Source organism: Actinia tenebrosa, unplaced genomic scaffold (genome assembly GCF_029948245.1).
Source record: "Actinia tenebrosa isolate PJP-AT-01 unplaced genomic scaffold, QUT_ActTen_1.0 PGA_scaffold7__59_contigs__length_16204524, whole genome shotgun sequence".
In the NCBI taxonomy this organism is placed as follows: domain Eukaryota; kingdom Metazoa; phylum Cnidaria; class Anthozoa; order Actiniaria; family Actiniidae; genus Actinia; species Actinia tenebrosa.
Window position 1 is genome coordinate 10,958,857 of NW_028292584.1, and position 11,651 is coordinate 10,970,507.

The 11,651-nt window shown below is 37.4% G+C and overlaps 1 protein-coding gene across 2 annotated transcripts; it reads left to right on the plus strand.

The window, feature by feature from the left end:
- Nucleotides 1-244: 244 nt before the first annotated feature.
- LOC148905590 (uncharacterized) lies at nucleotides 245-10,898 on the plus strand. 2 transcript variants are annotated; one of them, XM_089040493.1, is made up of 6 exons: nucleotides 245-390; nucleotides 7,231-7,438; nucleotides 7,818-8,135; nucleotides 8,432-8,626; nucleotides 9,079-9,339; nucleotides 9,887-10,898. In XM_089040493.1, exons 2-6 carry the CDS (start codon nucleotides 7,249-7,251, stop codon nucleotides 9,913-9,915), a joined length of 993 nt encoding a protein of 330 aa, XP_088896619.1. In that variant the 5' UTR covers nucleotides 245-390; nucleotides 7,231-7,248; the 3' UTR covers nucleotides 9,916-10,898. The 2 variants fall into 2 exon arrangements, with proteins under 2 accessions (XP_088896619.1, XP_088896620.1); XM_089040494.1 differs by lacking the exon at nucleotides 245-390 and adding an exon at nucleotides 3,465-3,765.
- The last annotated feature ends 753 nt before the right edge of the window (nucleotides 10,899-11,651 follow it).

Below are 11,651 nucleotides of genomic sequence, written 5' to 3' on the forward strand. Positions count from 1 at the left end.
TCTGAATTAGTCAACAATAAATAATATGGGAATATTTATGATTTAGGAATTTTTTTCGAGAAAATTAATCTGACATATTCGTTCATCGCTCTGCAAAATGAAAGAATAGAATATTTGTACATGGAAAAATAGCTGATAATTGTTTAAGATTTTGGACCAATGGCAGGGCATGGGCTAATCGTTTCGAATCAATACCTGTATTTATTTTGAATCCGCTTTTGTTCTTGTCATTGCCTACCGCTGAATAAAAAAAGTGTTTATCCAAAAACCTCGTGATTGAACTGTGCAAGACGTGTCTACCTGTTGCAGGGCCAGACACGTTTCTTTGTGGTGTACTTTATATCGAAGAAGAACCTTCAAATCTTCAATATTCATCTCAGAATTTAAAAGGTAAGGAGTAGTTTAAAGTCTTAAAATATTTACATTTACCACAAACTTTGGAAACTAAATGTTCAACTATTTGTAGCACATATAGACTTTGGCAAGGGCGCTTACTCCCCTTGCATATACAACACATTTGGATTCTTGCGGTAAAAAATTACAAAAGAAAGATGATTTCTCTCGCATCGGAGTTTCTGCAAGAAGAAGCTTTAAACTAGATTTAAGTTTAATACAATCAGCGAGAAGTTAGACTCCTGCTAAATCAATGAGAATGTAAGTGAAATTCTCGGCTGTCACAATTTGACCCCATGTTATGACAAATAAGACATTTTCACAGTTGGAGCTGTTGAATTTTCCAATTTACTGCACTGAGAATCAAAGAAAGGAGTAAGAGCTCTGCACTAATCTCTGAAATTTTAATAGGCTAATTTCAACAAAGCTTTAATTAGGAATAAACTTCTTACTTATATTTGTTATGTTCGTCATGGAAATGTGACAAAGAACAAAGAAATGCAATAAATCCAAAGAATTTGGTAAGTTTATACCACTCAATTTTTCCAAAACGTATCTTTGTAAAAATCTTTAAGGACTTAAAAAGCTGCTAATTGACTCCTGCTGTTTTAATGAAAGTGAATTAAAATAAAGTTAAAATACTTATTAAACTCCTTACTTAATTTAATCGACAGAAATTTATGATTAGAGTAAATATTACATAGCATGAATAGAATTTTTTTCTGGAAATAACTAAAAATCTTTTAAGCAATTCCTAATCTTTAATATCGTTTTTTTTTTTTTCTTTCTAATAGCTTTTAAGACGGAATTCGAAAGTCGAGAATTTTGGTTTTACTCCGAATTGAAATAGAATACTCTGGTCACGGCATGATGATCCGTATAAAGATTAAGCGGCCTTTTGACGAGATTATTATTTTCTTTGTTTGAGTTTATCCATCTATAGCTATAGGTGATAGATTATTTGGAATCAATCCAGAGCGCCACGTACAACAAAAGATGTGGCCGCCATGTTAAAAGTAATAAAAAAAACCATTTTGACCAAGGCTAGCGCTGTGAATAACAGCGTTCTCAAACTCGGTAAAGAAAGAAATAATATACAAGGCAAGCTCATGTGATTACGGGGGAAAGGGTTGAACTCGGGTTCTTTCTTTTAAGAGAAACACAGGAAGCCCAAATTCCTTTTTTTGACCTCCCATATATAAATGTTTCAAACCAGAATCTGTCGACTGTCACATCTTTCAAACCATTGTTATAAAAGATTTAATATATCGTGCGTATCAGTATGAAAACAATAAAAGGTCGATGACCTCTGACAAGGTTGTTTTGTTATTCTCGATGACCCTGCACGCGAACCTGCTAAGAACATTTTCTGAATATTATCGTTAGAACTATAAGTATGTAGGTTCTTCAAAACATAGCAATTTTGATGTCAATCTCGTACCCAGAGCAGAGCCTTTATTTCTTACTGCGCATGCTCGGCGAAATAAATAGTCTCAATCTCGTACCCAGAGCCTGCGTTTCTTCTGGCCTGCGGCGAAGAACGAGGGCTCTGGCATAATCCATTTTTGACGCATACACAATTTTCGGAAAGTGAGATATAAACGGTCAAAATATGCAAAGTAAAAATTAAATCGAAGTCAAAATCAAAGTAAAAATCATAGTACGAATTAAAAATCTGGGGGGAAAAATATTTTTAATTTTTGACAAGTCTTTGAATGCGTGCGCTGTTATACCGGAAGTGCAAAAAATCCTGGTCTCAAAAAATGGATTATGCCAGAGCCCTCGTTCTTCAACGCAGGGCAGAAGAAACGCAGGCTCTGGGTACGAGATTGATAGACTCTGTTCTGGAGAACCAATCACGAGTTAGGAACTGGTCTTTTCCAGAGCCTATTTCATCGAAGTATGCGCAGCAAAAAATAAAGGCTCTGGGTACAAGATTGTCAACAGTTTCTGGTAACCATGGTATCGATACCACGTGATAGTCTGGAAAATGTGGGAAAATAACAACGGAGCGAAGATGGAATCAAACACTATTTTTATTTCCAAAGCATTCATGTTGACCAACTGTTTTTAGTTAGAAGACCTCATGTACTAAGGCTGCGTTCACAATGTATGGCAGAGGGGGGGAGGCAGGTGAAAATTAGGGGGGATCGGGAAAATTTTGGTAGGAAAAAGGGGGCGATGGGCAATTTTATCAGAAAAATGGGGGGATGCACAGTTTTTGGAAGAAGCTACAAGTCTTGCTTGGGGGGATGGTATTTTTTTGCTTGACTTTAAGGGGGGGATGTGAAATATTCTGGACATTTCATTTTTTCACCTGCCCCCCCCCCCCCCCCCCCCCGCCATACATTATGAGCGCAGCCTATACTAAGCTGGGAGTCAAAACGTTCTCCCCTCCAAGAGGCCTGGCTGTACGTAGGCTATGCTAGAAGTCTCTTCTCTTCTCTTCTCTTCTCTTCTCTTCTCTTCTCTTCTCTTCTCTTCTCTTCTCTTCTCTTCTCTTCTCTTCTCTTCTCTTCTCTTCTCTTCTCTTCTCTTCTCTTCTCTTCTCTTCTCTTCTAAATGGTCAAAGCATTGCTTTAACAGATCAAAAACAGTTTTCCGTGTTTGATACTCTGATCAAAACACGCGGGATGTTGAGAGAACACGAGAGGAGCGTAGGAAACCACGACACGTAGCGGAGTGGTTTCCAGCTTCTCGAGTGTTCTCCCAACATCCCAAGTGTTTTGATCAGAGTATCAAACACGGAAAACTGTTTTTGATTTGTTTTATAAAATAACAAACGCGCGAAAAGATCGAAAAAAAGCAAAGTCTAAGTAAATTCTCCCTACGTGCCGTCTTATTCAAACTGACCAATGAGCGCGCGCGATAGATTAAAAATGACGGTAGCGTGTTTTGATACTCTCATCAAACATGGTTTTCGACCAATCATAGCGCGCGTAGTATCCCAAATATTTTATAATTCTAATTCACAAATCGAACTCCGTCATGATCAATAATAATCCTCTTACCGGACATTCAATCGTTCATGCCAGACTTGAGGCGCCAATACGGAGGCAGGCGTAGACTGGGACGACACCAATGACCGGAAGTCTAATATCATTCCATGCAGCCAACGTACAAACGTGTAACCTTCTATTCACTTCCGCTGGATACGTAGCTCAGCTGAAGCAACAGCAATAGTTTTGTCCTGTTGGGCTTGAACAAATCATGCCTCAGAAACATACGTGATCTTTTCACTAAAATAACGTGCAAAGGAAAAGTCAAACGCCGGACAGCTTAAAAAAGCCTTTTAATAATTCCCTTTTGGAAACAAGTTTGGACGTATTCCAATTTGCTTGGAGTTCTTCAAGTTTCGAGTTTAAAATTAAGGTAACACGATGGTTTATTGTTTTTTATTTATAATTTTGTCTCATGATAAGTTTTTAAAGATATTCTTTAAAATTTCTGCACCAAATTATAAAAAAATGGCCAACAGAAGTTCTCCATACGTTGTTTCGTGCCTACTAAGCTCAAGGTCTATGAATGAGATTTCCATTGGAAAATCACCAAAAATAATTTATAATTTAAAATTAGGTTGAAGACTAGCTGATTTATGAATCTTTTATAGCATTTTATAATTATCCGGCAGTATATTTAAAAAAATTAAATTCGTGTCTTTAAATATTAAAATTTGATAAATGGTTAATGTTTGTGATCGTCCGAATGAAACTTCATAACCCATGCTGTCTAGAACAACAAACACTATATCAGTTTTTACAACCGAAAGTGCTGCATAAATTCCCTCATTATAAATGCATATTTGAAGAGCATGTCTGTTGCTTAGAGCTCTGCTAGTTTACTTAGAATTTAGTGCAATTTATCTCCTTGATATGTCAATCCTACTTCGATTATTCCGGTTTATTTTGGGTGAGCCAAAAATGGTTCCTCGGTGAACGAGACGTTGAACTTTGACTACCTGCCAACATTATGCTGTATATCTTGGCCTAATCTCACAAGCAAACAAAAGTATCAGCTTTCTTTGTTACTGGCTGACTTTCGATAAAACTTTTAAGATTTTTGTCAAGTTCTAGTTTAAATTTTTGATGACAAGCAAGGCTTGAATTGATCGCAACCAATGAGAAGTCGTCACGTCTGTGCAAAGTTCATCGAGCTCTTATTTTCAAAACATTAGTGGCCGCCATGTTTGATGCCTTCCTTTCTTTCACTTTCCAAAATTAACAACTTTGCTTTTTATTTTGTCACGATTTAAAAAATGGAGGAGAAAACCAAAAAATTAAAACGGAAAGTAAACAAATAATAATAATAATAATAATAATAATAATAATAATAATAATAATAACTTTATTTAAGTCTCTATCTTCTAGCCGGGCACAAGTACCCTACTAATCGGGGAGACTATAACATAATACTAGAAATGTAAATGATAATATAAACAGTAAATAAAATTTAAATTTAAATATAAATGTAAATATAAATATAAATGTAAATATAAATATAAATATAAATATAAATATAAATATAAATATAAATATATATAAATATATAGGTAGATATAAGTCTATGAAATATAAATATAAATATGATTCCGTTAAAATATATATATATATATATATATATATATATAAATATAGATATAGTTTCGATATTTGATGAACTCACTCAGTTCTCATAGTAAGAGTAAATAGATAGATTAATATGATTGAAGCGAGTGTTACTTTATCAACTTGGTCAGGTCTGAAACTCTTATTCCTTTCTTAAATGCTTGAAGGGATGGCGATGATCTTAACGAAGTACTAAGCTTAGACCATAAGTGTGGTCCAAAATACCTTAGGCTATTTCTCCCATACTTTACAGTGCTATAGCTAGGCAATGAAAAGTCTATGTTCCTTAGATTATATTTATGCGTCGGTGATTTAAATAAGTCAATTAAAGTTCGTGGTAATAACTTATTTTTGATTTTGTACATGAAGATCACAATGTTCTGGAGTCTTCTGTTGTACAATGTGGTGAGCTTTGCTCTCTTCAATAGTTCTTCGTAGGGTGACTCATAGTAAACAAATCGTCTTCAAGTGGTTCTGTCAACTTTTATTTAAAAATCACTTATTCTTTTACGACTTTACTAGTAGCGAAGCAATTATTCTTCATTTCTTCTTTTTCGGTCGTTTCCCAGTTTTGATTTATTTTGTGGTTAGGTTTTCGAACAAAAGATACTAAATTCTATATACTAAATTCTAGTATAGAGATCAATGTGAGAACGGCTGGCAAATACTCGCGGGAAATTCCAATAGGATATGAAACGACTTTGTTACACAGGGTCACTTATCTATCGTGATAAACACGATACATAGCACATTGATACCAGTGGACACACAGCATACCAATGTAATAGCCAAGAACATTCTAGAAAAAGTGGCATTAAATTCTCAAGATTCCACTCTCTTGTTTACCGGTACCGGTATGCTGCATGGAGACATAAATAGCGACCACTCCCTCGTCAAATGTCAAATAGATATCCTGTCCCCTCCCCCCTAAGACCAAAGGAAGGACATAGGAAAACAAAGCGCACAAAAAATATTTTACTACATTTTAGCTTGATTGATCAATTCTCTTGTGTTATGGAGGATGGCCTCAAATACAAAAAAATTCAATAAAGGCGATTATTTTCAACTTTAACTGTTATCTAAATTGGGTTCCGTGTGTCTAAACGACCGCCGAAACCTGTGTGAACAAAGAATGCGAAACAGATCATTGAAGCATCTAAAAGAGTCATTGTGGTGCAAAATAGGTCGACTGCCACATAAGAAAGAAATTTCAAAACTTTTGTTATCAGAAGCCATTGATTTTTGAATGTAAGAATAATCAAAACAAAAATAAAATGCGGAAACGTGTGGTGACTATTTCGCCATTTCCTTCATCAGGCAGATTAAGATTCCCGTTTTCCCTTCCCGCAAACGGCAAACGTGACCACGTTTTCATCGTTTCCCTACATTTCACCTTCCCTTTTGCAAACCTTCTCGACAAAGACAAGTATTCTTTTGTTTATTTACTACTTGGAGATTTTTGCGATTCCTTTTCACTAATTTTAAAGAATTTTTTAATGGTCAACTGACGTTTCACGTTTGCCGTAAACGAGAATCTTAAACTCTCTACTGATGCCTTTTCCCACGCCTTATATCAAGCACGCTTCGGAGCTAGTTCTTTTATTTCATTATTTCTCTTAATTGTGTTTTTTTTTTTTGTGAATTCCGGGTATGAAAAATAATGCCTTGCCTCTGTGAAGAGAGAGATCGCGATGTAAAAAGGACGGGGAAAAGTGCTATTTATAACTGGACTCTGCAAACTTAAAGGAGACTAATTTTAAAGCAACAACTTATACTTTTTGGTAGAGTGATTCTAGTCTCTGTTCGCCAAAAAGCACACTTTCTGTCACTTTCATAATTCAGTCGAATATTGTTTGTAGAATTCATCCCCCCCCCCCCCCCCCCCCAACCCCCAGAATCTCAATTTTTCATAAATATAAAGCTGTACAATCTCGTACCCAGAGCCCACGTTCCTCTTGGTCAGCACCGAGAAACGAGAGGCTCACTCGTTTCTCGGTGCTGACCAAGAGGAACGTGGGCTCTGGGTACGAGATTGTAAAGCTGTATAACTTCAAAGATTGCTAGCCATCTGTGTCAGTCTAGCCCCTATGGTTATTTACAGAGGGTCTGTACTTTTAAATCTGTCATACGTACTGTAATTCATTTAATTATATCAATATAACTTTGAAGTACAAATAAAATTGATTGATTGATAGACTACTTTTGAATTTGTAATCATATTCCCTCTTTACAGGTTATCTAGATTAAGAAAATGCCTAACAAGTTCCAAAAGGAGTGTTTGAACGCCCACAATGCCTATCGCGCCCAGCACGGTGCGCCTGCACTCAAGTGGTCAGCTAAACTAGCATCGGATTGTGAGAAATGGGCGAGAGATCTTGCAAAACGAAACGCGTTACAGCACAGTACAGGAGATTATGGGGAAAATCTAGCAATGGCATCAGGTACGATTGGATGAGTAATTGATGGTTCTGACTCAGACAACAGCGAACCAATCACCGCTGCAGCGGTTTTCTTAGTGGAATTAAAATCTTGTCCCACAAACAACTACACAGCATCTGTTTTAAAGAGTACTACAAGGATTACGAGGCCATTTTGTTTTATTTTTACAGGGCGGTAAACAATTTATTCAATCCATTGAATCAATTTTGGACGATCAGACTGGTTTTAAATCTTGAGATATTCTTGCTAATTCGCTGAGCTTGTGGGACATAGCAACGGTAACTAAGGAGAGTCGGATAATTATAAACCTATACATATCACTTAACTAAACCATACTGAGAAATACTGAGAATGTTCACCACTCTTGATTACCTTCCATAGGTTACGACTTGTCGGGCAATCGCTCTGCTGAAATGTGGTATGAAGAAATCAACAAATATAGATTCAACAACCCAGGATTCTCATCCGGTACCGGGCATTTTACACAACTCGTATGGGCCGGGTCGCGAGAGTTAGGGGTCGCTAAAGCCGCAAGTTCATCAGGAGCCCAGTATGTTGTGGCTCGGTATCTTCCCGCAGGTAACGTCATTGGAGCCTTCCCAGCCAATGTAAAACCAAGGGGATCAAAGGTCGACAAGGCCGCTAAGGCTGGTGGGAAGGATGCGGCACGTGTCACGTCAAAGACATCTGATAAACCACGTGAGTAGTGACGACATAGCAATTTTATTCCTCAGTAAAAGAAATAAGGGAAATTAGAATAGGTCTCTTGCATTATAGCGTCCTTTACTGTCACTACCAGAATCTCTTGCGAGGTTAATTTAACACCAATTTTGTCTTACTATCCTCATGAGGAAATACAAATCAGAATAAGCAAGAAAGTTCGCGAAGCATTATGGTAGTGGTAGTAAAATGACCCCATCATGCAAACGGCCAATTCATAAGAGACTAGTTTTCACTACTATAATTGCTTAACACATTTTTCTATTATTTGACAGAAAGCTCCCGTGAGTTCAAGAACGATATACTTCAAGCTCACAATCAATACCGAGCTCTTCACGGCGCTAAACCTCTGAAATGGAACTCAAAGCTGGCCTCAGAAGCTCAGAGCTGGGCAGAAAATTTGGCCAAACGAAACTGCATTCAACACAGCAGCTCGAGGGATTATGGAGAAAGCATTGCTTACATGAGTGGTAAGATTATAATATGTATGTAAAACTACGTCTTATCTTGTGAAGATAAAATGGCAGCGCCCTAGAGACCATGAAGCTAGGACTCTGTCCTTCATGGTCTCTTGTAGCGCCTTATTGCTCACATCTTCCTGAACTGTCATCTTTATTACATTTGCTATTAAAGTCTGGTTTTCACTGGCGACGAAAGCATAAACTCAAGCACAAGACAAGAAATTATTTTGACTCTTGCGCTTGCGTTTGTGCTTGTATGAGTTTGTTTCACTATGAAATAAAAACTCTTTGTTCTTCCGTTTATGCCGGTTTGCGTCGCTAGTGAAAATCAGGCTTAACTCTAGACAAATACTTATCTATTGCCTTATTACTTATCTGTTACCTCGTGAATTATCTGTTTTTCTTACGAGGCTGCTATCACAGGTAGCCCAGTAACAGTTTTGTTATAAAACATTCTTCAGGTGCAGAGCTTACAGGACATAAGGCAACAGACATGTGGTACGAAGAAGCAGACAAATACCGGCAGGCCAACCCGGGATTCTCTTCGGGTACCGGGCATTTTACCCAAGTAGTGTGGGCGAGTACAACGGAAATGGGTGCCGGGAGAGCTACCAGTTCTACTGGAGCACATTACGTTGTGGTTCATTATACTCCCCCGGGTAATGTAATGGGCCAGTTTCCTGAGAATGTTAAACCAAGAGGATCTGGAAACCCTGGTGGAGGTAGGTTATCAGACTATCGGGTGACGGGGGATGGGATGGGAAGGGGGAGGGGGGGGGTGTGAAATCACATACTTAAAAAAATTGTTCATAAGGTACCCTTGGGGCATCAAAATTACCAGGTAACGCTGCTATCAATCTGGTTCTTTTTTCATTTGCCTCTTAGACTCCTCCGTTCCCAAACCAGCAACCTTTAACTGCAGAAGCAGGAATATTAGGACGATCTGTAAGCCGTTAAAATCAGAGGAAAGGGGTGAAAATTAGAAAATGACAGGGTGCTCTTTTGAATGGAAAAATGCCTTTTTTTAAGTGAAAAAATGTATTCTGACTTTTGGTTAAACTGAATACCTGCAGCTTTGATAAACCTGTTTCAAATTATTTCAGATTCGAGGCCAACAGAAAAATGCAACTTACTGATTGAAAAAAATGCACTTTATCTCAGTGGGATTTGTGCCATTTCTTTTGCATTTTCCTTTTAGTCTTGATTTTTCGAATACCCGTTAATTTTTATTCATTTTTTTATTTTATTTTTTTATTATTTTATTTTCAGGTGGAAAAAGCTGTTGTGTCATACTATAAGACTGTGCAAGAATATTAATTCGATAGATTGAGGTTGAGTTTAGGGACTGTTCATTTTTACGTACTTGGGGGTCTGGTGGAATTAGGAGGGTCACGCAGTAAAAATATATGGCATTTAAAGGTGGGTCACCCCAAAAATAAGACTTATAAAATAAATTTATTCTGTTTTAATAGGGGGCCATACACAAAAAAAAATTCAGGTCATATATTTTTTAAACTTACAATTCACAGAATCCCACCAGGTCCCCCAAACTTCCGTAAGAAATTAACGGTCCCTAATTCTCCCATGCAGTCTTTACCTCATTTCAACTAATCTTTTCTATTGCTATGTTTGTACCATTGTATCTTGCTAGCTAAGGTCGAGGTCCATCTTCATAGAATCCCTTTTTTTGTCTAATACAATTTTCTTTTTATCCTTCCATTTTTTATTGCAAAGTGGGGTGGCTAACAACCCTATAGTACCCTTCACAGTTCCCTGCGCCATCTTGAAAGGTAGCCGAGCCTCGAAGCGAGACGAACGGTGAGCTTGCAATGATAGAGACCGTGAAGGGGTCTATTCCCCCCCCCCCCCCCTTCCTGGAATCAACGTTAACTTCAACAGGTTGTCAAAGATAAAAATAAAAATAAAGCCATATTATTCTTGGGGTGCACCCACATGACTTTTAAAAAATCCTTTGAGATATAAACTTTAACAATGAAACAGCAGCGATGCTGGTTGATCACACAAGAGAAGGTAATGCTTTGTTATCGTTAACCAACATCGCGTCTGTATTATGCACCCCAAAAATATCGAAAAAGATAGATAAACTCATTTATTATTTTCTATTTCATCTAAGATATTTTCGGTCCATGAGAAGTTTGACTTTTGACCAACTCACAGTATTCTGTTGACTGTAAACCATTGTTGATTCAGTTCAAACTGAATCAAAAACAATAACAGATAGTATATAATATAATAATAAAAAATAAGATATGAACATCAATTATTAATATTTGTCTTTAAAATGATCCGGCCTGTGCATATGCAGCTTTGGAGTCTTGTATTTAGGAAGTGGGTATTATCTCTGACTGTAGTGCTATACACCCTGCATGACGTTCCGTACATTAGTTTCTAAGCATTTTACTGCGGTTTTCGATATTCTGCGAAAGTCGGTAGCCAACAACCTAAATGCTGAAATTTGATTTTTCGCTGCCGTCAATTAGAATTAGTCAGTCGGTACCTTTTATGTTTTTCTTTGGCGGCAGTAAAAAACCAATTTCACGAGAGAAGCCGATGAAATGTCCGAGTTCCCAGAATATCGAAAACCGCAGAAATGTGTTGAATGATCCTTTGAATTCAACGATCAGTGGGGATGTGAGACAGCGGAATAGGTCCGGGGTAAGTGGGAGAGGGTTCGGCGGGATGGACAAAGAAAGCGTATCTCATGTATTCTTAAAATCCGCCTGCGCGGTGTGTGATCTTGGATTGGCCCTTTTTCTGTCGTTTTCAAAAAACTCTAGTTGATTTAGAAGACTAAATGAAACGTCTACGTAACTGCCCTTTCATAGTCCCAAGCACTACCTTGAAAGGTAGCCGTGCCTTTGCATCGAAGCGAGACGAACTATGAGCTTGCAATGATAGTAATTTATTTAGAACGCTCTTCGTAACATACACGTAACCCTTTCGTACTCATCTCTAGCTATCTAGATTCTCTCATGCTGCCTATTGTTCAGTCTTTACCCACTTATATTAAGGA

What these genes read in the sequence shown, in the direction of transcription:
- LOC148905590 (XM_089040493.1), top strand. Translation starts at nt 7,249, where the DNA reads ATGCCTAACAAGTTCCAAAAGGAGTGTTTGAACGCCCACAATGCCTAT. An exon ending in AAGCATTGCTTACATGAGTG is followed by an intron (nt 8,627 to 9,078) that starts GTAAGATTATAA and finishes AACATTCTTCAG; the next exon opens with GTGCAGAGCTTACAGGACAT. An exon ending in ATCTGGAAACCCTGGTGGAG is followed by an intron (nt 9,340 to 9,886) that starts GTAGGTTATCAG and finishes TTTTATTTTCAG; the next exon opens with GTGGAAAAAGCTGTTGTGTC.